This window comes from Pelmatolapia mariae, linkage group LG15 (assembly GCF_036321145.2).
Source record: "Pelmatolapia mariae isolate MD_Pm_ZW linkage group LG15, Pm_UMD_F_2, whole genome shotgun sequence".
Taxonomy (NCBI): Eukaryota; Metazoa; Chordata; class Actinopteri; order Cichliformes; family Cichlidae; genus Pelmatolapia; species Pelmatolapia mariae.
In genome coordinates this window covers 37,793,130-37,820,999 of record NC_086240.1, presented here as the reverse complement: position 1 = coordinate 37,820,999, position 27,870 = coordinate 37,793,130, and the positions used below count along the sequence as shown (strand labels likewise).

General features: G+C 39.5%; 1 protein-coding gene across 2 annotated transcripts in view; it reads right to left on the bottom strand.

The window, feature by feature from the left end:
- Nucleotides 1-27,151, bottom strand: part of LOC134643527 (arf-GAP with coiled-coil, ANK repeat and PH domain-containing protein 2-like) — a 56,393-nt gene extending 29,242 nt beyond the window's left edge. For both annotated transcript variants that reach the window (XM_063495941.1, XM_063495940.1), the window contains exons 1-6: nucleotides 26,736-27,151; nucleotides 9,745-9,802; nucleotides 5,633-5,752; nucleotides 4,889-4,942; nucleotides 3,136-3,194; nucleotides 1,840-2,023 (exon numbers count right to left, since the gene is read on the bottom strand). In XM_063495941.1, the coding sequence (XP_063352011.1) occupies nucleotides 1,840-2,023; nucleotides 3,136-3,194; nucleotides 4,889-4,942; nucleotides 5,633-5,752; nucleotides 9,745-9,802; nucleotides 26,736-26,788 (528 nt within the window). In that variant the 5' untranslated portion in view covers nucleotides 26,789-27,151. The remainder of the gene's footprint in view (nucleotides 1-1,839; nucleotides 2,024-3,135; nucleotides 3,195-4,888; nucleotides 4,943-5,632; nucleotides 5,753-9,744; nucleotides 9,803-26,735) is intronic.
- Between the last annotated feature and the right edge of the window lie 719 nt (nucleotides 27,152-27,870).

Sequence of the window (27,870 nt, the reverse complement as noted above, 5' to 3'; positions counted from 1 at the left end):
TCCAGCGGTCCCTTTTTGTTTGTGTAGTGAAAGCAGGGTCACCATGCTTCAATACCCCGGAGAATAAAAGTAAAGGAAATGTCTTTTATGGTCAGCAGTAATTTCATGGCTGCAGGTTTTAAGGCAATTTTCTCAAGCAACTCTAACCACACTTGTGTTTATACACAGATGTTAACTCCCATCCTGGGGAGGAAGCTTATTTTTTTCCATCTCCAAACCACAACAGTTGACGCATCGCGACTTTTACAAGCCCCCCTCCTTCTCGATTACAGTCAATTAGTAGCTTTGACCAAAGCAGCACCTCTAAACGATGGTTATTTAACTCTCAGTGTGCAATATAGTGTCAACACTACAGTCGCAAGCAAACTATCAGAGCAGTTATTTGGAAATTGGTTGGTAAAGCTGCAGCAATTGCAAACTTGTGGGAATGTAACATTTCAATTTGTCACATTTGGTTTGTCAAGTTTTTACACACAAACAACTTTCATTTATCTCTAATAGTGGTGAAAACAATAGAAGTGGTAACATACGGGGGTGGGGGGTGGGTTACTGAGCGAGATGCTTTTCCATTTTTCCAGACTAGCAGCACACTTCACCAACAGTGAGCCAGGAAATCCCTGAAGTTTAATATTTTATGCTCCAGCTCTACGTGGCACAACATAGTAAAAGAGACATGCTTCACTCTTAAAACGCCGTGAATGCGAGTTTGGCTTACAACCTCACTCATATATTTTCCTCTCCCTCTACCATCTTGCATGTCACTATAAACTGCATACTGTATAATCAAGCACAAATGCCACAAAGACGAAAAAAATGAACTAAAAAGCACAAAAAATAAAATAAAATACAGTTAAAATCTGTCTCAAATGTTTCCTGCAAGCACCGCTGCAGAAGTTAGTTTTTAAAGTGCTGACAGCGCTGCCCAAATGTGAAACTTTAATGGAGACCCATTTAAAAATCAGCTGAGCTAGCTGCTAGCTTATAGATTTCCTATAAGCACACTAAAAAGCGAGATAAAAACCAGACTCATTTCTCACAGCCAGGACTCTTTTTTTTATGAGATGGTGATTATAGAGTGGGCCACTGGAGCAGACTGCCAAACCTATATTAAAACCTCCAGTTTGGTTTCAGTTCACCATCTCCTTTGCTCAAGGAGTGAAGGGTGCCCATACAGCATTGTCTGTTCTTTTGGGAGGGAGATTCAATAACAGGGCCGCCAGCTGCCTTATCAGAAACCACAAAGCATTCATCAGCAGTGCCGTGGCTGAGAGCAGAGCTGATGTATTCAACGGCACAAGAGCACTGAGTAAGGTCACAGCAGAAAATATCTAAGTGGCTTTGACAGAGAAAATGAGAAAGAAAACGAGAAAAAGGAGACGAACAACATTAATTCAAAAACTGATTTTGGAACCTGAAGAAACTTTTCCGACTAACCAGGTTATTAAACTTCTTTCTGAGTACTTTTTTTGTTCACTTTGGATAAAACAGAATCAAACACAGCATTCCTGTGCAAAAATAGCATTTTTTAATTAAATGCTGAATAATAAGTTCTCATCCAAATTCTGAACATGACAGCGTGCACCTCAGCTTTTTTGAGATCCATACTTAAAAGCTGAATGTCAGCAAAATGTTGCTATATATAAATATAGTCTGACTGAAAACTGCCTCAGTTTCAAGTCAAAATCTCTCTGAAATAGCACCTCATTTCTTTTTTTAGATCATCCTAAGTGTAAGCATAAAACCCTGTTACTGCTATTTAAAATGTGCAGTAGGCCACATGTCAGTGCAGCAAGGCAAACTTGCATCCCTTGCTGTCATTTAACATCCAGCGGGCCGTACCTGTAAGACGTAGTCGAGGACAATGTGCCGGAAGCACTTGCGTGTGGCGGTGAGGATGTTGGTGGCCTCCTCCACCTCGTGCTGCTTGTTACGGGGAGCTTGGGCATTCTTGATCAGCGCCGTCTCCTTTTCCTCGCTCACTTTGTCAAATTGCTTCTTGGCTTCTTTGAATTTACGCAGGTCACTTCAAAGGAAGAGAGGTTTATTAGTATAAACATGACAGCAGATCCTGGGTTTCCGTGCGTCTCTCAGGGTACTCCGGCTTCCTCCCACAGTCCAAAGTGATGCATGGCTTTGGGTAAACTGGTGAATCTAAAGTGACCATAGAAGTGAATGTGAGGTTATAGCCTGCACCTCGCCCTATCACAGCACAGACAAGAAGAGCGGAAGAAAATGGACGGACAATAACTTATAGCCTTATGACAAAGCCACTTTCAATTGTGTCCATTAATCTTATAAAAAGGATGTGGGCTTTTCCAGCAGCAGTTTGAGTAATCGTATATAATTGTTTATACTAATCGTGATCTTTGTGGCCGAGTAGGGCTGAACTGTACGAGCATAATGCCAAAGGAGCTCAACATTTAGTGTCAGAACTCAAGAGACACGACAGCTAATGTCACATTTTAGACTATAAACATGTGAAAGACGAAAGCTTGCACTGAAAGACTGAATTCTTACCCTAATTTAGGACAAACTTTAATGAGTTTCCACAAAGAGTGGGACTTCAATAATCTAAGACGTTAAAGTTTAAAGGGAAAGGTACATAGTTACAGGAATCTCTGAATATGAATGAGCACGAGAATGGTCAGGCAACAGGAACATGTCAATCTTGTTCGCCTGGAAATCCAAGAAGGTTAAAAACAAAGGCAAACTCCTTGACCTGCTTCTTGTTAAAGCCCTCGAACCACATGCCCCACACTTATCATTTGCAGCCATTTTCCTGAGTGAGATTAAGTCACATTTGAGCACCACAAGATACTGAGTAAAGTATAAGTGCTGCTGATGTGGGTGTTTAGTCCTGGTGTGCCAGAGGCAAAAACTGTTAATCCTTATAATGAAATAAACCAGAGAAGCAACTCCTTCCTGTAATTATACAAGCTGCCCAAATTTCTGAGCTAAATTAGGAGAACTGAGGAGGATGTTATGAAGCCTACATAGAAATAAAAATATTCTCTTATGCAATTTAATGACAATGCTGTCCGCATCATCCTGTAGTGTATTTACTCCTGAATATTTTGTGTTTGAAGTTGTGAAAGGTAAGTTAACCAGTTTTTACTGTGGTTAATTAATACTCACTCTTTGACAAAGGTTTGAAGCTGCGTCTTGATTGATCTCTGGGCCTGATCGAATAATATCTGTGAAACAAAAACAGACAGAAAGACTAAGAAAGACTGAGTGACTGCTCCTTCCCATTTGAAGAAAAGGTTTCTCTCTAAACATGTTGAGGAACTTAAGGAAGAAACAAAAAGCTGACAATTTTATTCTCTTTCTAAGCCCCCGTGTGATTTCTAAGTTAGTTTTCAGCATCTGCTTAGGAGGACGTTTGTTAACATCACAGGGTGCAATTAAGCAGCTAAATTTACTCAAACGCGCTGACTTTGTAAACTCCCCTCATAAAGACATAAACACGAGAAATGACGTGATTCGTTTATTCTCGCTCATGAGTCATACCCTCATTAACCTGCATCCTTCCTTAAAAATGAGCTGAACCAAGCAAAAAAAAAAAAAAGCCAGACGAATACTTTAAATAAGGCTTCGGTGCATATTTGTAGTCAAAAAAAGACAATATGAGCAGTGTGGCGCGGAGAGGCCTTCACTGACAAACAGATTGAGCACTGTGAGGAGATCACGTGCTGAAAGATCGCTGAGCAGCAAAATCCTATCTGACAATCAGCTGATGTGACCGCAGTCTCCACCAATGAGTAACAGTCTCAGGCTGTTAGGGAACAAGGCAGCTAAGTTAATATCTCTGCTAACTAGTACTAAACATCCTGGAATTGCAGTCTGACCTAAACATAGAACTAAAACTGTGCAGAAGCCAGTTTAACCAAACCTGAAAGGCAACAAACATCTCACTGAGGTGACAACATCTACATTATGTTGCCTCTCCTACAATGTAGTCTTTAGAAACTATGTAACCATGTTACTTCTATTCAACTGTAAATGTTGTATTTCAACTAGCAGTAACAATCACAGTGCAACGTTAATGCCTGGAGGCTCAATCAGGACATGTTAGGCAGAGGAAGTGGAGATAATTCCTGACAAGGGGAATCTCTAAATTCACTGTAGAAAAAGAGGCTCTAGCTCAAGTCCTAATGAGAAGCCCAACAGAGGAAAGTTTCAAGCGCCACCTTATTGCCGACCAGAGACTGACAAGTAGGGAGTTTAAGAAGGAAAGGAATAATCACATAATCAGATCTCTCCTACTGGGCTCCTTGAAGAGTGGGGAAAAGGCATCATGTTGGTTTATTTTAAATGATCTAGCGTGCAACACATCTTTTATGGTCAACATTATACTAAAGCTCTTCACCTGTCTGCGGGATGAACTAACAAACACTTTACACCAGTTATGGATGATTTATTCCAACAGATGGATTTCAACCCACACACACAACCAGATCTGCTTATGACATCATGGACAGTTTTACTCCAGGAATTATTTTTATTTTGTAACAAAAGACAAGAAATCCCAAAGCTTTTATGACTAATGATGGCTGACAATGAATAAAAAAGGACTTTATTGCAGCTGACCCAAGGAGCTTTTTTTAAAACCACTGTTTACAATAGGCATTGTTTCCTGTGTGTTTTTAGCAACACCCTGCTTCACATATTTTACAGCAATATGAAATCTTCCCCCTGGAAGATGCTTATTATAGCCACTTTCTTCACATTCAGCCACCATAGTTCAGTTCGGTGCTAAGCTTTTAAAACATGTTCACTGGACATTTTCTGCTTCTCTTTCTCAGCACAAGGATTTTTTTTTTTAAACGATCTGGATTTTATAGTCACTTGGGGAAAAAAATCATACATCCGGCTTTAGTCAGCGTACCGTGTGATAGTTGATCATCTCCTGCAGACTCTCGGCAAACTTTGTGAGACTGGACTGTGAAGAGAAGGAAGAGGACAGCCATGAAGGCAGGCAAAGAGACAAAGCAAGAAAAAAAACAAAAAACACACAAAACAGCACAAGGTCAAATATAATTAAAACCAGTCGTTCGAAATGCCTGCTAAGCCACAGCTGCAGGGACAAAAGCTCCTCAGGTATGAGAGAAAGGAAACCCTGGTGTTTTTGAAGCAACAATAGCACTTTGGGAAAGAATTCTTTTGGCTAAGTTACACTTTTCAGATACACGCAGTGGCTCAGCTTCAAACCTAAAGGGAGAGGCGGTGAACAAAATACACAAAGGCAGACAGGAAGTGCTTGCCTCGGCATGCAAAATTTATAAGAGAGAACAAAACAAAACATCTGACCTCTGCGAGACCCAGCGGACAGTGCGAGGTTCTGCTAGCCCTCAGTTTTCAAACTTGGATAAATATCACCATGGATGCAGAGAGAAACCCATTTAGAGTGATCAAACAAAGAGCTAAAGGCTTCTTCACATCTGGGGACTCTCATGAAGTCAGTAATGCTTTTACACCATCTGTGATGTTTATTTTACTGAGATGTAGAGTTTTCAAAGTTTTACTGGATATTACAGGAGGACTGTCACGACACAAGCTGGAGAAGAAGCAAAAAAAATACTTCAAAGCATTTTGTGCAGATAAGATCGAGCAAAATTATATTTTTGTTTACCTCAATGACCTCATCTTTGGTGGACTGCTGTGCAAGCTCCCGGATCCCATTAACAAACTGTTTGTTAGCTGCGTTGTAGGCTTTTCCAGCATCAATCATCCCAATACACAATTTCACCAACTAGAAAGGAAAGCGGCAGACGTCAGTGTTCGAGGGGGTAACGGAGAAATGAAGAAATGCATTAACAATAGAAACACTTCAGTGAACACAAACTAGAAACAGTGCTAGAGATTTCTTCAGGGCATTGTCTCTTATTAATAACAGTGGAGCTCTGCTGCTGAAAATAGATTTGGGATTTTTTGTGGAAACTGGAAACGCAGAGAAATATAAGATACTCAGTGCTTACTCAGTTTATTGGTAATTAACAACAGCCACTTCTTTCCCTTCTGACTCATTGAGGGCAAAGATAATTCCAGGTTATGTAAACTCCCAACAAATTCTGGCCACTCTCCATATACTCCCACACAGCTGATGACACAGAGGCTGAATGTGCATCTCCAGCCAAAGCAGCTAAATGACATGCTAAGAAAATGCCAATTTTAAGCAGCTTCTTTCAACAATTACTAAATGTTAATGAACACCTAAAGGCTGATCAAACACAGACTGACCCTGCTTCACGACTAATTATGAGTGAAATTTGAGTCAGAAAGAGAATAAGCAATGCTGTCACTCAAAATGAAGTATTTCGCTTAATATTTAAAAAATGCTTTTTCCCCCAATCCCAATCATATAACCATCTCAGCAGTGAGGATACAAAAGAAAAAGACAGGCTCAAAGTGGAAAAAAGTGCTGCAAAACAGAAGCACCTATCACAAGACAAGTGGGTCAACACCTTACTTTCACACACATTTACACACATTTCCAGCATGCACACGTGTCATTTCCTTTACATTTGAACAAAACACTTTATCTTTAAATATGATTACACTACAGCTGCCTCAGCCCTGCTGTATGTTGTTAGGGTGTTTTCACGCTTGTGGTGTTTAGTCTGTTTAAATCCATTGTGCAGATGTTCATTTGCGCAGATGTAAACGAGGTAACCGCACACTGAGACCCTTTGGAGGAGGTGGTCTCACTCTGGTTTAAAACAAACTTCGAAGCAGTTTAGCAGTTCAAGGTTTGCATTTTGGGATGCTCCACCATCTCCAATAATCCAAGTTTTTAAAGTCACCAACCGATTGTTCTAGAGAAAACAAACTATACGTGTAAAAAACACCCTTAGATCTAGAGATGTATTAGCTTTCTGTTGTTGCTTGTGTGATCTGTAAATAATTTCTTGTAGCACTTTAGGAATGCTTCAGGTAGACATGCTTTTTCATTGTTCTCTTGGTTCATTTCCAGAACATAAAAAGAGACTTAACACTGATGAGGGAAGCACAGTGACACCATTCAGAAGACACCAGTATGTGAAAGGTTTCTACTCCATTGTTTGGAAACAGGATGTATGAGAGCAGATGTAATGTGGACACTGTCACTGTTGATTTACTTCTGATCCAACATGGCTGTGCACGTTATGGTCACACAGGTAAGCAAGCTTGAAGGAAAAGCTGAACTCTGGTATCTGAAGACAACTTCACTCCACCCAAGTCAACACATACACACTCAGACACACACACACACTATCACAGCCATACTCACGCAAACACACCCACTCTCTGGCAGATCCTTCCTCTCCACAGCAAGAGGGGAAGTGAGGCTGAGTCACGGAGGTGGAGTGAGGAGGAGGGTGTAAAAGTAACGCTGTAAGACTAAGTCGAGGAATAAAGAACTGGATTCTTCTAAGTAGGGTTGCACGATTTTGCATAAAATGAGAATCACGATTTTTTTGCTTAGAATTCAGATCACGATTCTCTCACGATTTTCTTTTCCAGTATAAATATTTATTGCACTTATTAACTGCACATCAACTTCGTAACAGTTGAAACTGAACATAAAAACAATAAATACAAATAAAAACAATAAATGCCTCACATTTTGTGGTTGCCGCAAAATGTTGTACTGCTTGAAATTCCGTCTCCACCGTTGCTCGACACTGCGTGTATAGAGCAGGTAGTGCAACAATAGAAAAATAGTTGCGGGACGGCACTGTGTAGCGTTTGTCTAGGGTGTTGATCATTTTCCTAAATCCCTCGTTTTGCACAGTGTTGATATATCTTTGGTCAGGTGATAAGTAATAGCCTCCGTAATTTCTTTGTGCCTGCTGGAGTTCGACGTGTATAGGGAAGCGCTGTATAAGGTTCCCGTTATTGATGTTTGGGTGGTTGACCGGGACGGATTTTCTCCTGTCACTTTCTCGTCATCCCTGACGTGTTCTCCGTTGTTTTTCCCTGCCAATTTGAGCATCACGGCACAGCTTCTGTATCAGGTGGTATAAGGCTCCGCCCTTGTCATTTGTTGAGCAGGAAGAGTGAGCGCTTGTTTTCATGCAGATTACGTCCCGGATCAAAATGCGGTACAATCGTCGTCGTCTTTTTTTTTTTTTTTTTTTTTTGAAATCGTTGTCATTTGGAAATGAGATTGCACATAAGTATGAATCAAGATCGCGATTTTCTAACGATTAATCGTGCAGCCCTACTTCTAAGGTCTCACTCTAAGCAAGAGAACAATTCTGTGAGGCTCTGTGGCATCAAGACGGTACAACCGTTGATAAACATGACCCTGTTTGGTTGGTTTAATGTCAGTTACACAGGAAAAAACCCAAAAGGCATGAATTGATTGTTGGGGGGGGAAGAAAAATCTGCATGAAAGCTGGGAAAAGTACCAAAGGCACTCTTCAGGACTCAGGACTATAAATAACACTCCCAAAATATCTCTGCACACAGAAAGTTATTGAGCCAATTATTTTTTAATTTTAATAAGTAATCAAGTGTGAAACAATTTTGTAGCTTTAATATGGATTTCATCAAGTGCTTAACAGTCTGTACTAGGGTTGGGCGACATGTAAAAAGTTAACGTTAACGCGTTAAATTTTTGCTGCCAGCGTTAATGCGTTAACACTGACAGCACAAAAAAATATATATAAAGTCGCCAATTTGGGATGAAAGAGGTAAATTTAAGGATGTAACCAAAGCGGTGTCCCGCTTGTGCAGACCTATAGTGCGAGCAAAGGACTCAAACACGGCTAACTTGCATGAGCATGCACGTGGCCACCATCCGGCTGAGTATGCTAGGCTATCACCAGCTTCTGCAGCTCCATCAACAAGCATTTGGGCGCTCTCTGAGGAGGGTGCATTTGCTCACAGATGAAGGAGGGTGCTGTTAAAACAGCGCTATTAATTTTTTGTTTTCTTTCTGTTGACTGGTTCTATTAGCTCCATCTTTATTAGCAAACTTACTCATGGACAAATAAATAAATCGCCCCTTGTAAAAATGATGGCCGATGGGCTCAGCCTATCGTTGATAGTCGATATATTCGTCCAATCGTCCAACCCAAGTCTGTACCACTAAATACGACTGTAAATACCATCCTACGCATGAGTATTTCATATTAAAAATAAGCAAAACAATAAAAAGCTCTGATAAAAGAATAAATATGCTGAATGGTGAGTAAATGCTGAGCCAGGCGGGAGAAGTTCGTCTACCAATCAACAGGCTATCCTCAGGCAAGATACTGAACGGAGTTGCAGCGATGCATGCATCAGTGTGAGTGTGTGAATAACCCTGATTTTGTTTGTATACTACTTTGCATTACTTCATCCAGACCTATTACAAAAACTGGAAACTCTACTTAAAACATTAACCTCGTCTTTCATCATGAATTCATTTGGCCCCTCCATGAAATCCATTTTTCAAATCACTAATAATAGGCACACATCCCTTTTTGTGATTTTACAAATGTATGATTTTGATCAACAAAATGTCACAGTTACAATAAAAGCCTTGGCATATAGATAGATATTTAATCTGGTCCAAGTAAACCATCACATTGCTGGAAGGGTAACGAGTGCGTTTGCTCGTCTGCTTTCATTCAGTCTTGCTCGAAATGCCAAGGAATACAGCGAGGACAAGTCCGAGGACAAACCTGACCTGTTACAGGATGGCTTATGTTGCTGCTGGCTCGCACGGTGGAGAAAACGAACAATTAAACAATGTTTTTCATGGGCGGTACTCACTTTGTCAAGCTTGGATTCCAACTCGCACACATCCCCCTCCACTTCCTCTATGGTGGCTCTGTGAGGACAGAAAATGCAAAGGTTTGAAGTGAAGCACAACCATGACTCAATACTTCATTGACATTCGGATGCATGAACTGTGAAACAGAAAGAAGGTGTACTCAGAGGCATTCTGCTGGAAAGCATGCATACCCTTCATCTTCATCCCATTATCACAGTTCTCCTTATAACCCTCCTGTGTCTACTATATACAGAGCAGTTAGGTTAATCTCTGTTCCGCATTATGGCACTTAAGTTGGTCATAAGTAAAAAGGAAGCAATATACTGCATGCCAATATAAGCAACAGAATTTATAGCCACACAGCTTCATCTTTGTCACGTATGCTACCGAAACTTGGTCAAATATTTGCCTGTTATTTCAACATCTTGATCATTTTCAGACACAGAAGAAGAACTTAATTTAATTATAGCAGTTCGGTTCCCCCAACATTCCCGTATTCCACAATTATAGTTTCTGAAAGCTGCAACTGCCAAAGCACTGACAAGCACGTGAGACACACAGACAGACATCTAGAAGCAGACAAACTGAGAGCTGCCATTTTGGGCCTGAAATCAGGTCTGGCGTCCTGCCCTCTAAAATGTGACAGAGACACAGCTCGCCTCTCCACAAGATCGACAGCCTACGAGCTTCAGGATACCACAACAGAGGGAGAAGAATATCAAATACGTCATCCCAGCACAGGATCTGTGGATTAATCTCCCCTTGATGTTAATTATCGCATTACTAAGGCTTTTTTAATGCAGGATAGACAAAGTGGTTGAGTATTTTTTCTAAAACTGCATTTATTTATGCTTAATCTGGAGTAAAGAAATAATAAGAAATAATATGGCAAATGCCAACACTTGATAATGATATATGGATTTATTAGACTACAGATGTATCTGCAGAAAAGCAACAAGGTCTTTAACTAAGGTGCATCTAAAACATACAACCACCACAAAAGCGCCTTTAGCATTAAAACACCCTTTTAAGGAGTGCACTGCAATGATATAAGCCCACATATCCTAGAAAAACACATTTAAAACAGGAGAAAAGCTATTAAATGATGATGCTAGTGGTGGCACATTATGAAAACTTAATGAATGCGCTGCTGTTAAGTCATGTACCATTAGTAATGCAGTGCAGCTCAGATGTGGCCTTTAGATAATGCATGCTTCACATTTATAACCATTTAGCAGCAGTAATCAACACTGAGGCAAGTTTATTCTTAAGACAATAGCAGCATTAAAACTGTTTACATCTACTAATAAAACAGTATCTGTTTCTTATCACGGCGATTCTCTCGATTTCAGGCCTATCAGCCAATCGCCCCTAGCATAAACTCACTGAAGATAAGAACAACAGTTTTACATTTCAAATACAATTTATTCTACTGAAGGAAAAAATGTGTCCAACATTATGCAGTGCAGTGCATGAGTGCCATGTGTCAGTGTAAAGCAGAGGGATTAAGAATGTCACCCTGCAGTAGCAGCGGACGGCTTTCTCCAAACCCCCTGTAGCTGTTTGTTCTCCCATATGGCATCAAACTAAGTCGTGGACATCTGGTCAGTGCCAGGGATCCCTCAACAAGAGAGGCTTGGATGTATGCGCATACTGAACAGCAGATACTGTGAAGTGCACCTGTATGACTTAATTTTATTGTTATTTACATGTCCTTGTCTTTCTTCTGTATGTGAAAGGGATTTTGTTGTTGTTGTTGTTGTTTTTTAATGCAGGATGCATAGATGCAGCAGTCACAATCGTTAAAACTATAAACTAGAATTAGCTTGAGTTGCTGGCTATGCTACAAGGAGCATAGGATAAACCTGGTGGTAAGGCTAATCTGAATATCATGCATGAACAGCAAATCCATCACTCAGTAAGTTCAACTGTGGGAATGCCAAAATTAAACTGCTGAGCTTTCAGAAACTGACATATGCCTTATTCAGCTAAATGCTTGAAGAACCTGCCACATAGAGAAGTCCTTTGCTTTGCAACATGTACTTTATTGCGCAAGTAATCTCATGTACTTTGATTAATACATGTTAACATAAAATTACATTAGCTGAATAGATCTTTTTTTTATCTTCTGTGCTTCATAATAAGTATAGGAGGAAGGCTTTTGACCTGAAGACAGCAAAGTGCTTCTTTTTATGAGTCTTAAATAGCAGTCCAAGTGAAGTCTGTGAACTGAGGTCTTAAGTAGTCCAACAGGGCAGAAACAGGGTCAAAGGCAATAGATGACTGTGCCTCTCTCACACAGATATTAACCGTGGTCAAAAGAACATGCTACAAGCCCCGTTTGTCTTTCTCCGCTGCCACGGACAAAGAACATTTCTCCAGTGATTCACACAGAATCACCACTGCTCTGCCGACCGTGTCGAGCGTCCGACTTCAGGAGGATTTGACTTTTGCTTGGTGATGTAGTTAGTACAAACGTAAGGAGTACAAACACTTGCCAACACTAAAAACAGAGGGAAGGAAGGGTTAGTTAAAACATGTTTAAGGAAAGCTTTAGTTGTACACTTTACAAAAAAGTGAATTGAATTATTACAATAAAATTACCCAATAGACTGTGTTTGTCAGTCAGTCAAATTAGCGTTATCTGATTATGCGTTATCTAACATCTTGTCAGGCCAGTTCTTGCTTGATAAAAGTCACTTGATCTCTCTGCCCAGGGGCAAACAACAACATTTAGTATCCAGGTCACAAGTATGAACTATAATAAACATCACTGAAATGAAAGAAGACTGGAAAACTCAGATACATTCTCAGGAACAGACCTAGAAACAATTGTTTTAATTGTCAGTCAGTCACTGTCATGCTTTCCAAGTAACTGCAAGAAGAAGACCATTTCCTTCTAATCTGAAAAGCTGAGCCTGCAAGCTAAACTTGCAAAAGTGCTGACAGGATAAGAAAAGGAGGGGCTTTGGCAAAATGAAAATTTGGGCTATTGCCTCATAGCTCTGAACTTGGAGCATATCCAGGCTGAAACTGGATAATGAGCAAAAGAGGAGAAAGCAGAGGAAAGAAGAGCCACAAAGCTTTGGAAACACCAAGATCTACACTGAAGAGTCATAAAATGTGGTCCCTACTAGACTAAAGTCACCAAAATAGACAAAGAAAACTGGATTAAACTATGTACCTCTCTAAAAGATACCTGAATGCAGATATTTAAATTAATGCGCAAACTCTAAGTGTGGGTTGTACAAGTGCTCCTCTACATAAACAAAACGATACAAAATCCACTAAGTGACAAAGCCCTCTTTTCTGTACAAAGTCAGGACAGTGTGAACCACGGTTTTATCACAGCCTCATAAGACTCCTTTCAACAGAGTTGTCACCAGGTTAGTTTCATGAATTCTAATGAGTGGTATGACAGTCAAATTTCACACTGCTTTACTCTCGTTTACATCATAAATCAGCAGGAAACAGGAAAAAAAATGTCAAAAAAGGTCATCTGGGGAAAAAAGGCCAACAACAGAAACAAAACATAATCCTAATTATGAAGCACAGTGGTGGGATCATCACCATGGGGCTACTTTGAAATCACTCAGAGAACCAACTGGTTTTAAAGTGTATCAAAGACAATGTTTATAGGTGAACATCAGAACAGAAGTTCATGGCCCGAAGCTGAGGAGAGGTTAGATGGCTCAATAAGATTATGTGCTTATCAAACAAATCAACAACAGAAATATTGAAAAATCAAGCAAAATCCAGAACCAGCCCTTAAACCAAGAAATATTTGGGCATGACTTGAAAAGGGCAACACTAATGAATTGAAAAGCAGTAACATGAAAGGCAGCATTTTCAGCTGGTTTGGATATACTGACTGCTGACAACTCTCTTTCCACTCCTGGAGTGAGCCAAGCTGAACAGCTGGTTCTAGCAAATGAGACTGAAAGTATACGGGTTGCAGGGGAGTCTGAATACATTTTCAGGAGAAAGAAATCCATTTGAAATGTGCTTTGTATATAGTTGTTTTCTTCTTTTTCTTAAAAACAATATACATTTATATACATGGTATATGCTGTCATATCAATCACCTGGAACCTGATAAACTAAAGGTGGCAGTGTACGGCCTTCACTCTGGATTAAGTGTACAAAGAGCAAGTAGATATGACAGTCATGAGAAATGCCACATATGCACAAAGTAAAGTACACTGGATTTTATTATTCTGTTTATTCTGATCCATTTGATCAGACAAAGTTAAGATATCTATATAGCTTACTTTTATCTGTCATTCTTCTTAAATCCTGTTTATTATAGCTCTTTCTATATTGACTTGTTTCTCTCTTACGTATTTTGGTAAAATGCTTTGTTGCTTGAGACCATGTCTACGCAGTCTGGTTTCATGCATTTTACGTTTTATCCTGATTGTTGACATAAAACTTAAATTAGCATCTGAGCAGGTTACACACTGACATTCTTCTTCAGCACTTGATATGATAAGAAAATACAAAAAAACAAAAGCAAACAGAAAACAAAAATCTCACGCTGTCTTTAACAAGTATGAAAACATGGCAAGTAAGACGTATATACAAGTTGTTTAAGTGTTTGTATTTATTTTTCCTGGTATTCTGATACAGAAGATACTGCACAAATATGATGACCTGGGTTTTAAGCAGCTGACCTTTGAGTGTAAAAGACTATCCGAGAAAGAGATTGAAATCATCGTACATCAAACAACTACAAGGATAATTACATAATAATAATAATAATAACATATCTCATGTTTATTCACAACACTCATTTTTAATGCGATTGCTGTTAGTTTTACCGCAACACTTTATTATGTAATAAATAAGCAAACATGGTGCATCACACAGACTTTGTGACCATGAGATAACTGAGATAATACATATGGCTTTTAATTAATCTCAAAACATGCACACATATTAAACAGGCCAACAGCTGTGACACGTGTGCACAGGGCAAAGCTGGAAACACAAATCACGTCCACTAGCCTGGTTTATGTGTGTAGTTTTGAATGTAAACACCACAGATGTACTGTAGATACTACATTCTTATTTAAATGATTTTATTGACGTTGCCAACATTTTAAACACGCACCCTGAGTGAGCAAACACATTAAGATGAAACAGACAATTAAAACACACATCTTGAATGTCAGAGAACCACTGATTCAGTTTATTTTTCAAGGTCTAATGCTAGTTCTCATTAACCACTTCTATTCTAACAGTCTCAGTCTGGTGTTAATCTTTTGTTTCTGAGCTTTTGAGCATGCCATTTCCCACTCATCCTGTTGTACTCCTTGTATATCAGTTTTCCATGCCTCTAATCCGTTACTATTAGACTCTTTGTCAAAACGCATTATGAAGAACAGAAATTTCTTCACCACTAGGTCTTCAAGGTGTGCGAGTTGCGGTTCATATGCAAAGGATCAATGTGTTTGAATAAAGTGTCTCAACTGCATTGCTTCTTAGAGATATCACATTTTAGACACAGTTCCTTAAATGTCATAGGGATGATATTTGAACAATTTTCGGATGCATTACCATGGACTGGTGAGAAAAAAAGTGGGTTGGTGTTTATGAGCTTTATACCAACTCTTTGCTGATGTTTTTTCCATATCTACTCAGGAAGTTGGAACACCTGTTGAAAAGTAAAATGTACAGTTTGTAATTGGGCAGACCAATAGTACAATTTCAAATTTGGGAACTGCAGCCCTCCTCTGTCATAGGGTAGATATACCTATCTGAGTCTTTTTCTGGGCTTTGTATTGTTCCAAATACTTCTAGTAAAGATTGAATGAATCATGTTAAAAAAATTATTTCAATAACGGCAAAGGGATCCACTGAAATAAGTAAAGAAATTTTGCCAATAGAATTAAATAGTCATTTTTATTATATTGACACATCCATTAAAGAGATGTGCATCGTCATCCCCCTAACCAAAGTTCGTCTTATATACAAGTTAACATTTACAATTGCTTTTATATCTGTAGTAATTGTGACTCCTAAATACATGAATCCTTCTTTTGCATTTATAAACAGTGATTTGATTATTGGAGATTCTCTTTCTCTTGATTTAAATAAAGCACTGATGGTATCGTATAACTTATTTAATAACCCGAAAACTGTCTAAATTGATCAATTTGTTTAATGAGATTTAGAATACTACCTGCCAAATTTGACAAAAAGAGGAGAATATCATCAGTAAAGAGATATAAAATGTTCTTGCCCACCAATTTGGATCACTAAGAATCTACATTCTTAGTCCAAAAGGATTCTGGTCTCCAAAAACAGAACAAGAGAGGTAGTTTGTGCAAAAACAGCATTCACAGAGTGTAACCAGTAGATAAAACAAAATGCAAACTCTCTGAACTATGGTATCATTCAACAACAGAAAACTGTGCAAACTATTTGGAAGGGTTACGATGCGTAGAGATACCAGATCCCTGCTGTTCCATAGCTGGTGCTGCTCATTCAAGATCTAAAGAAAACATATCCATATTCCAAACCATTAAAGCTTTAAAAAAAAAAAAGCACTCTCTTCCTCCCTCTGTGACAAGGCATCCAAGAATAAATTCCAGGAAATATCCATATGACTACTAGCTTTTTTACTACATGAAACAATAAAAATTAGGGAACTAAGCCTGGTTTAAGTGCTGAGTGGGTGTGAGGATCAAGCCAGAGCTAAATAGGGAGAGACGTGTGGTATAAGACAGACTACAGGCCATGAAGAAGGAAAACGGGGAGAAAAAAAAAGTCTGCTTTGTAAACCACATCAGAGGCAATTTCAGATTCAGCGAGGCCATGTTTATGTCCTGCTTCCCTTTATGTTGACCCAAAAAGGCACTGATCCAAAAGCTTATGTCAGATAGGACTCCACACCACTGTACATCAAAACAGAAGCCTCCTGCTTGGAATATAAATGCCAATATTACAATATTCTTATATTACTCTACATATCTTATAACATGATCCATCTTCCATTTTGTAAGCCAGCAATCTAACAACAGTAGACAGTAAACAATGGCTTGCTTTCCTTTAGGAAATTAATTCAAGTCATTTGAATCAGTTCTAGTTAGTCGCCTGACATTCTGCCTCTTAAAGCTGGAGTACTTCTTTTGAGTAAACATCCACATAAAAATGTTATTTTAGCAGGGGGTGACTAAGATTCTAACACTGCCAACAACACTAACAACAGCTCCAGACTTTTACTGTGCTAGTCTACAAGCACTAGAGTCAATGATTTGTCTGGACAGTAAAATACTGTATAAAAAGAAAAGGAGACACCTAATTCTTTAGCAGTGATTCAGTGACCACACTCCAAAAAGCAAATAATTCCACCCCTGGAGCTCCGTGAGGCGGCTGGCATCTGCCCAGCTGCTTGTGTCTACTCTACATAAAGAAGTCAGGCGGCCGAACAGGTTTGTCATTCATGTTGCTACCGAGTCTTCTTCAGGCCTGCGGTACGGACCTCAACACTTCAAAGACAAAAGGAGACATCAAAGAATATACTTTACACGTATTTCTGTCTCACTGGAGAATATTGTGTAATGCAGAAGCACCGGTTTGGTTGAAAATCTGTTCCCCCGTTGCACAATATCGGAACAACTATTTATCATGTAATGGTCATACAGAAGTAAAATGACTTCTCGGTTCACCAATTATGTGATTTCGGGAAGTTAATATGCACTGTTGACACAGAAATACCGAGCTCCTCTACCTCCAGTGACAATAAGCCATTTCAAGCCATATTCAAGAGAATACAGGGAAGTTTCCCTAGTTGATAACAATATGATTTTCCAAATAAAAAAGCTCAAACTTCATAGTTAGCCCCAAGCAGGCTTACTTCTAAATTACTATTACTAATCCAATTTAGATGTGTCAGCCCGGCATTACATCTTTACTTTGATGTCTTCCAAATATATCTTGCGTACTGTCCTGCAGCCTCCCTCGTCTTGTCTTACTTCTGCCAAGAACTTCTTAAAATACAGGAGGAAGATTATTTTACACAGTTTGCTTTTTTTGTTTTTTTTAACTTCATTACTTCTCCCAGAAAAGCTGACCACTTTGCATGAAAAGGGTTTATTCCACTGGACTGAAATAACAGTGGTGGTAGAGGCAAACAGTTGGAAACATGAAGAATGGGGTGAGATTCAGTCCCGTGACGTAGATCCTGTAATTGTTAGAGAGTGGAGCAGTGCTGTCACAGAAGGGGGTCCTCCAGTGGTAAAAACCCACCATTAGACACATACACACACACACGTGTCGGCATCGTCAACAAGATGAAGTCATTATTTAAAGATAAATGCTTACTAGCTTTTGGAAATTCTGGTGTAGTATTGACTAAACATCAAGGCCAGCTTCACATCTGGTCTTCCTATGTCACAAGGAAGTAGCAGGAAGGAAATGCACTGATGAGAAAGAGTGGAAACTCCAGCATTTTCACTAGACGGTGGCGTTAATGTGATCCACAGATTAATGTGCTCACATACAGTTAGGTCAGTAGGTTTTTTGGATAATGACACATGTTTAGGAATTAAAGTCAATCCCCATTTACATTTTCAGTAACTAACATAATTTTTGATCTAATGATTATTTTTTAATACTTGGATAAAAAAAAAAAACGTTGCAGTCAGTAACTGCCGGACGTGTAGAAACCATGGACATCACCTTTACAGCAGCCACCTTCAGTCGCTGTTTGTTTGTGGGTCCCACTACTGCCTTCGGTTTTGTCTTCAGTAACTGAAAAGCGTACTCTGTTGCGACTGATTTAGCCATTGAAGAATATCGCTTTTATTTTCCTTTAGAAGCCCCTGGGTTGCCTTTGCAGCTGCTTGGTGTCATTATCCCTATGACTGTGAAGCGATGTACAATCAGCTTTTACAGCATTTGGCTGCATCTGAGTAGAGAGTATAAACCTGTACACTTCAGAGTTAATCCTGCTAATTCTATCAGCAGTCACATCTCCAATAAACACTAGTGACCTGGTTCCACTACAGGGCTCGCAAAATCGCTAGCCCGACGTCCCGGGGCTAGCGATTTTTCCAGTCGGGCTACCAGAATCTATCCCTGCCCTGCCCGTCGGGCTATCATAGGAAGGAAAAATATATGTCAATGCTTTTGCATTCTTTCGGAAATGTAGCTGGGTAAATATGTCATTGGCATCGGTGAACCACTGCCAATATGTGACTAGGGCTGCTCAATTAATCGAATTTTAATCTAAATTACGATCTGGGCTTTCAACGATCATTAAAAATGACTGAGCCGATTATTAGCACCTCCCTCGTGCTTTACTCTCGCGCTGCTCCGTGTGGCAAATCGAGAGCACCTCTCTGGGTTTCGAACACGCGGCACAACAATTAAGAGGAGCTAACAGAGGGAAGCTCGGAAAGCTAAGCAGAAGTTATTTAGAGAGGAGAGTGACTGCCGTTGGCTGAAAAGAGAGGTAAAAAAAAAACCTTCAGTGGTGTGGAAACATTATGGGTTCGCGGAGTCAGACGTGGATCAAGTAGACATAGCGTGTAAACTTTGGTGTCGTAGGTGCACCACAGAGCGACATGGCAAAGTTCACTAAACATAGATGTTTACATTTTATTTTTTATATTGCAAACATTTGCACTGTTATCAGTATTTGCACACTATTTTATACTATTTTTGACAATCTTTAAAGCCATTATTCAATACATTGTTATTGTTAAATAAATATCATCAAATAATCGAGATCTCAATTTCAGTGAAAATAATCGTGATTATCATTTTTGCCATAATCGAGCAGCCCTATATGTGACATATTGAAATCGCATTTGAATTTGCGCTTGTTTTTTGCTTTCACTTTGCAATCGCGCGAACTGCGTATAGAGAGCGACAGTACTGATTGGTGAGTGACGATAATTTGCGCACCAATTCCTCTGACATCGTCTTATCAATCGTTAGTTTACTATGCAAACATGACAAGTGAAATCTCCCGCAGGAAGCTTAAACATGTGAGAGGTTGATCGCGCAGAGAATCGCTGAGCGTTATGTGAGTGCGTGTGTAAAGGCAGCAGGATATATATTTTAGTTCTGCTGAGCCAAATAAGACCGGTCAGGGTGAAGAAGTGACAGCCAAAGAAAAGCTTACCACAAAACGGAAAAGTTATGACAAATCAGACTATAAGGCAAAAAGAAAGTGCAGCTTTATGGTTTCATGGACAAAAGAATTTCTGTGGCTGGAATATGACAAGCTAAATAACCAGGGGTGCACATAAGTGGTCCGCAGGTGCGCATTCGCTGTCAAAATAAAATACGCGCACAAGATAAGAAGTCGCAACGCGTGTTTGCGTCCATAAGATTTTCTGGAGGAGGACAGACATTTGTTTAGAACTCTTAAAGATGTCGAAGAATCTCCTTTAAGCAATTACTTTGGTGTTCCTCCACCTCCAAAGAAATGTCAGATGGAGTCCGAACCACAAAAGAAGCGCGTATTCTAGGAAAAGTGGTTGCAGGAGGTGAGCTGGCTTTAAACAAATGATGAATGCACAGAGATTTGGTGCAGAATATGCCGTGAAAATCCCACTCTAGCGGACAAAAACAGTGCCTTTTATATGGACGCAAACGCGCGTTGCAACTTCTTATCTGGTGCGCGTCTTTTATTTTGACAGCGAATGCGCACATGTGGACCACTTATGTGCACCCGTGTAAATAACATAATGTTCTGCCGGGTGTGCTGTTGGTTTCCCTCGATTTCTGAGTCCACAAGTGCCTTTGTTACTGGGACCAGTAATTTTAAGAAAGGCCCCCATTAGAACCCATGAGAAATGCAAGAAATGGATTATTGCTCAGTCTGCAAATAACATACTAAAAATCAACCTGAAAAATCTGTTTAGAACAGCCTACTATGTTGCAAAGAGTGAACTACCACTGGCAAAATTTAGCAGTCTTTGCAAACTTCAAAAAGCAAATGGCCTAGATCTTGGTTCCACTTGCCTCGTACCTGTGATTTCAGTGGAAATTTCAAATTCAGGATCTGACAGACTGATTCCTGTTGTACAGTTCTTACAAGTTCATAGAAATTTCTGTTCAATTACAACCAAGTATTTGAGTTGATGATTGTAATTTTTATACAATATTGTAATTTGTGTTTCAACAATTTTTTGATTAATGTTTCCGTTACAATATTATACATTAAAGTATAATATTGTAACGGAAACAAAACAGGAAACAAAACATAAAAAAAATTGCTCCCTTTTTTATTCGGGCTACTTAAATTTATTTTGGGCTACCAAAAACTGAAGAGTCCCTGCCCGAAGGGCTACCAGGGATTTTGAAATTTTGCGAGCCCTGCACTAGCAGCCGTACATGCCCATGCCATAGCATTACTCTCATGGTTTGACAGCCCACTAATTTGGCTCCTTCTCCATACTTTTTTCTTTCCATCATTCTGGTGCAAGTTAACCTTCATTTTTTTCAGGCTCTTTTAGATGTTTTCTGCCAATGTCTAAACTAGTATTGTTGATCTCGAGTGTACCCAGAGGTTTGCACCTTAATGTAAACTCTGGAAGTCACAGATCACCCACAATAGTTGTCTTACAGCTGACCAGTGCATTCCTTCTTTTAAAGAATGAAATAGATTGTTAATGTGGCCACTCCTTAATTATTTACTTTATTTTTAGTTTGGATTTCAGCCTAAAGAATACTAAAAGCCTTCTGTGAAGATCCCCTTTACTTGCATTAACAGCTCACTGAGCCGTGAAACTGATTATCACTCAATTATCCAATCAATTCTGAGCCACTGAAAATAGGGGACTGTGTATAAAACTAGCTGTGAACCCCTAAACAATTATTACAATACCAACTCCCTAATATTAACTGACTAGTTTGCATAATCATATGTTGATGGTTAGAATTAAAATCTACTTTAATGATGTAAAGATGGCAACACTACAAAAATTGTGCCTATGTCCACAAAGTTACAGGCTTAACTGTATTTGCTGTAGACGAGGGGATATCATCAACAATTATTGTTCAACAATATTATGTATTTGGAGAGCTATAAATAATAATTACAACAAAAGTATTTTCTTAATGACTTACACAATATTCTCTCATTTAACGGATTAATCACTTATAGACAGTGAAAAGCCTGCCTCATAAAAAAAATCCAGAGTTAATAATTATATACTCAAGGCAATGTGTAAAATCCACAAAATCTGAGTTTTTGAAAAAGCGTTTTTAGAGAGATTAATTTTCTTAATTAGAAAAAATTAACAACAGTTTCTCTGTGCTTCATCCTCTCTGATAAAATAATTGTATACTTGAAAGTTAAAGTATTTACACGGGTATTTATGTGATATAAAGAGCAGCCTCAGTCCTCACATTTCATTCATTTTAATTGGCTTGATTAATAACCATTAAAAGGAAATGGACCAGAGCTTAATTAAATCAAACTGCAAATAGCCCAGCATGATAACAAGCCCACAGGTGGACTCCCATGGGAAGCTAATCAGGATGTATCGCACTGCATGGTCACACACCCAATCAGGAACACGTACTCGTGTAATAATGATTAAAAGGAACGCAACAACAAGGAGAACTTTTCTGCTACTTACAGAAATTACCTCACCTCAACAACTAGTCTGAAAACATTTCCATCATACTATAATCTCTTGATGGGATAATTTCTTGTGTGTCCTATTTAAAAAACTGGAAACATTTCAGTTTTACAGATGTTATGATCAGTTTAATAAATGGAGCCTAAAGTATCCATAACTTTTGAGGTCCTTAAGCTACCCCCACATTGCTTATTCCATATAAAAAGACACTACAGATAATTGTTTTTGTTGGGGACATTGCAGAGTGGAACAGCATATAAAATATGTAAAACATCTGTTCCTATACTCGTGGATAGAAAAGCTGCTGCACTCTGGAGGGAATTTTTAACTATCATACTTGAAGAAGAGCCAGGAAAGCTCTCGAGTCCAACATCTATTCTCAAGTGGAAAACTAGGCTACTAGGGTTTACTGCCAAAAATACATAACTTTTTTGCACTAGTGAATCTCTCATACAGCCCAAACACATGGTTTACAACCAAAGACGGTTTCTCCAACAAAAATGAGGATTTAAAAAAAAAAAAAAAAAAAAAGTAAGTGGGGTGTGCCAAAATACCACTTAAAAACAACCCTCTCTACATTTGGGGGCTCCATATTCTCCAGCACCAAGTTGAAAGCAAACACCAAACTGGAAACAGATGTCGAGCAAGTGAGAGCTAATTCACGCTGGTGCGTATTACATGTTTTTATCCATACTCTGTGTCTCCTGCGTCGTCGTCGTCTTCCCTGGCCAAACACAACGAGAGGGGGGTTGGATAAACGGCAGCAGAGCTGCGGTGGTCGAAGTGGAAAACTATGGTGCCATAATCTCTAATAACTATGGAGCAATGATGAACCTACAGCAGTGTTTAAGTCAGGAAATGCTAACTGATGACTCCCCCAAAAGGGGGGCAAAGGTCACAAAAAAGCACAAACAGAGACAGGGCTATATTGTTACCTTGCTCAGACAATCATGGGAGGTGGATGTGAATTAGATTAACAGAATAAAACACAAACTGGAGTTTTTTGACAAAAAGTAACGAGAACCTTTGTCGAGTTCTATGTGTTGTATCACATCTGCCCATACAGTGGTGTTTCCTACTCGTAGATTTTACCTCATCATATACATTTGGTGACACATTTAAAAACAATCCTCTTGCTCTTATTCCGAAAGTTCAGTTGCTGCTAGCCAACTAGCACCGACCATTCCTGTCTCATGTTACCAGCTGACTCACGGGCCAGGTTGCTGTGGCAGCCCTCAATATGATTCAGCTTTTTCTACTGCAAGTCTCTCATCCCACAGCCTCCAGCCCCGCCATTCTGAGCTGCAGCTCAGCTCTGGGGATCCGCTGTCAGCTGGATGCATGGGCGTTTCCATAAGTTTTTAACCCAGGGTGGGACAGAGCGGACTAAGAACAAAATAGAGGTGCCCAAAGGAAATCAGAATATTTGATGAGAAATACAATCAGTGTAAAAAAATTGGGATAGAAATTGTCCAATTGAAAGTAGTGCTGCACGAAAGTTTAAACATCATTTTATATTTGATAATTAATTGTTTGTTTGTTTGTTTGTTTGTTTTGCAAAGTGGAAAAAAGTATGTTGACTTTTTACTTAAGTAAAAGTTAGAATCAGCTTAAGCAGCTTAACGGTGCACAGGCTGTAATATCAAAACACACTGCCCTGACCAAACAAAACCCCCCACAATCTCTAATATTTCATTGGACCACCTTTAGCATTTGGTGTGCTTATGCAATGTCAAACGCCTGAGTCTGTCAATGTACCATTTCCACCAGGGAAGAAAAAACCTGGTCACTCAATATATTCAGCTATTCAGCTGACCTCAATTTTTTGGGTGGTACATAATGATGCTGATCCCACACCTAGACCAAAAGTAACCAAAAAGTATCCTAGACCAACGTAAGGCTCTTACACTTTGCTAAGTAAAATCCAGGTGTTGACCCAAACTAAATGTGTTTACCATTTAGAATGGCACTTGTCCAAATCATTATGACTTTAATGTTGCAGCTGTTGACTTATTATATTTCATAGTTTGATCCATAGTAATGCAATGCTTTGGTTTTAGCGTGGATTATAAAGCTGGCATCCAAAATGTAGAACAGTAGAAGCACCAAGCAGCATAACATAGAAATAACTGGAGAGAAAAACCTGCTAGAAAACTACTACTATAAAAAGTACTATAGTGAAATCATTGAGTTAAGCACTAAGTTAAGTTCCTGCAGATTCTATCCATGATGTCCTTCAGTGGTGCAAGATGGTCAAATAGCACCGACATCGGTGGCACCAGCAAGTTCAGTGCCACCGATGGCAAGTTCAGTAGTCCTGGAGGAGAAACTCACTGCTTGTTGTTTATTTGTCACAAACTAGGCCTAGTACTTTGCCTGCTGCATCCAAACCCCTCCAAAAAGTGATAACTTTTATACTTTTGATTGGGACAGGCAGAGAAGCAGAGTTATTTACATTTAAACAGACAGAACGAGAACTACTGTAAAGTCTAATGATTAATTTTGACTTTAGGTTAATGTTTTACAGGATTAATCAACAGATTCTTTGGTCTACAGAAGTCAGAAAAAGAGCACCTTTTTAAAGCCCAAGGTAACCCCAAATCCTGATCATATTCTGTGTATGAGTATATATTCATCAAACATCATCTAACTGATCAACAGATTACCACTTTTCACATCTTTTGTGCATTTATTTTTGGAATAAAGCAAGGACAAGGTAATGGTGTCATTTAGCTGCTGTAACAGGTGCCGCAGCAAAGTTAAAGGTCAGAGAAAGGTCAATCACACACCATCTGCACACCACCATGGTGCCGGGAAAAGAAAAGCTCTAATTAAGAAAAATAAGTGCCAAGCCTTATTATACTGCTGCAGCCTTGCAATGAATTATGTTAAAAGATGCTCGGACCTGGCGCATGATGATGACTGTTTTTATTTACTAACATAAATAAGAACAGTCAGGCAAGTCTTGTATACAAATAAGTGACTTTCAGTAGGGAAAGACGGCAGTATTTCAGATTCTGCTGGATAAACATCGCAAACAAAGCCTCTGCACTCCCACTGAAGCAGTTTCCTTTCTTTGTTTGAAAAACTGCCTCGCTGACATAGAAAACTTCAAACTATATGCAGTGACTCAGCGCTCTGTTATCCACAATCAATGAAAAGTAAACGTAAGTGTGATGACGCAAAGAGGTGAGGGCTTCAAAGCCTGTGGCAGCATGCAGCACCTCGAACACCTCAAATACCAATAAGCTGACACACTAAGCAGCACACCAGTTAGAGCGCTTTAATAGTAACAATGTGTCCAATTTAAAACAGTGAGTTAAAGGGAGGCAATCATGGTCACACAGCCTTAAACCAGGCAACAACGACCGACTGGGACGTTTCCCCTTTGTTCAGCCCTATGAATGCAATCCTAAAGGAAACGCTCAGTCTCAGAAAAACAACAACTGCAACAACAACTTTCGAACATCTGTTCCTCGTTTTTGTGAGAGAGGATGTTGCAGCAGCAGCAAGGGAGCGCGAGGGGCTGTGCAGGGAGGAAGAGGGAGGAAGAGGGGAAGATGCTTTCTCAAAACACTGGACAGTGCAAGGCCACTGTTAGAGGAGGGAGGTGAGAGCCATTTTTACACAAATTTTAGAAGAAGGGGGGGGGGGGGGGGGTAATGTCAGAAATGACCACACAGAGAACACGTCACATGACCACCTTTAGAACAGACTCAACCATAAATCTAGGACGGTAGCACTATTTGTAAAGTTACCAGTGATTTCTCTTTTTTTCACTGATCAGCTCATAATTGAAGGAGGAAAGAAGCTTACTGACGCTACTAATATGTCTTTATATGGAAACGATCATGAATGTGTCAGGTTACTTTAAAAGCAAGATAATGAGCGGACAGTGAAAATAGACAATTGGGTCTAATTAGAAATATAAGTGTGATCAAACAGAAAAGTGAATTACAGATGCAGTGCTGCGCACAGTAAACACAAAGCTGGCTGTCATGAAAAGATACACTATCACGCAGGGTCATGCCAGTCAAGGATCCTGGGACAGACTCTAATCTCTGCGTTCATATTTAATGTATTTTACTATGTTTACATAATTTATATTGAAAAAAAACAGGCGCTGGAGCAGCTTTCCACTGCACCACGACTCTCAGCGAGTCTCTGTTTGGTTTCCTGGTCCCAGCAGCAGCCTCCCAGGCTGGCCCCAGCTCTCTTAGGGACAAAAATAGAAAAGTAGCAGGCGACGAACAGCTAGCTACTTACTGCTGATTGGCGTGAGGGTTTAGCAGGCGGCTAGCTGTATACTTTTACCCCTGAGATAAATAAATAAATAAAAAAGCAGCGGAAGGGACAATAAAAAAAGCCTGGCTGTCATCACTCACCTGAACCTTGGGGAGTCCTTCAAACACTCCTCGAAATCCACAGTTATCTTCATTTTTGCCGCAGTGGGTGAAGCCGCAGACCTGTGCTCTCTTTTGATTAAAGGCAATAATCCAGGCTGAGTCTTTCTCGCTAATTAGCTTGTTTGCTAACGCTGCCGTTTCTCTGTCCGACCAGCTGGCTCCACTCCGTCACCCCCTCTCTGCTAGCCAGCTAGCCCCGGAGGCCAGCAGCTACGATGAAAAAGTGGCGGTAATGCGACCATAAACGACCGTAACGTTGAGTGTGGGGACTGCAGTTTGAGGCGGAAAGGTCAGCGTGGAAAAACTGAAAGTGTCGTCCGGTAGCTAGGTCATAGCAGCCAGCGGGAGTGGAGCGCACACACTACACACAACTCCGAAGATCATCTGTCGTGGTCAGAGAGGGATCCACCGGCCAGTGCGCATGTGCCCCATTGCTGAGGACGTATTGAAATGTAATTCACAAAATAACGCGCAAGGCAGGAATATGACAACTATATAATAACTAATAACTACTCATGAAAGTCCATTACTGACTTTTTAAATAAGGTTTGACCCAACAATCCTTGCTATTTCTACATATGCGGTAAATGAATAAACTAATTCATAAATAGATCCAGTAATAACTAAGAATATAGGATATCACTGCATCCTTCAAAGTATCTATAATATTCACTGCTGTGGAAAAAGTATTTATCTCCTTTCTACTTTCTTATGTTAATTTATTTTATTTATTTATTATTATTTATTTTGCATATTTGTCAGACTTTCGTGTTTCAGATCGTCAAACACGTTTTAATATTAGACAAAGATAACCCAGGAAAACAAAAAATGCAGTTTTCAAATGATTATGTCATTTGTTAACGGGTAAAAAAAAAAAAGCTACCTGGCCTTGTCTGACAAAGTAAAACAAAACAAAAGATCTCAAAAAGCAGCACATCGTGCCAAAATCTAAAGAAACTCCAGAACAAATGATAAACTGGCATTTATCAGTCTGGAAATGGTTATAAAGTCGTTTCTAAGGCTTTGGGGTTTTAGCAAACCATGGTGAGAGTCATTATCCACAAATTAAGAAAACTCTGTCAGGCCAGATTTTTACTCCAAGAGGACGTCAATG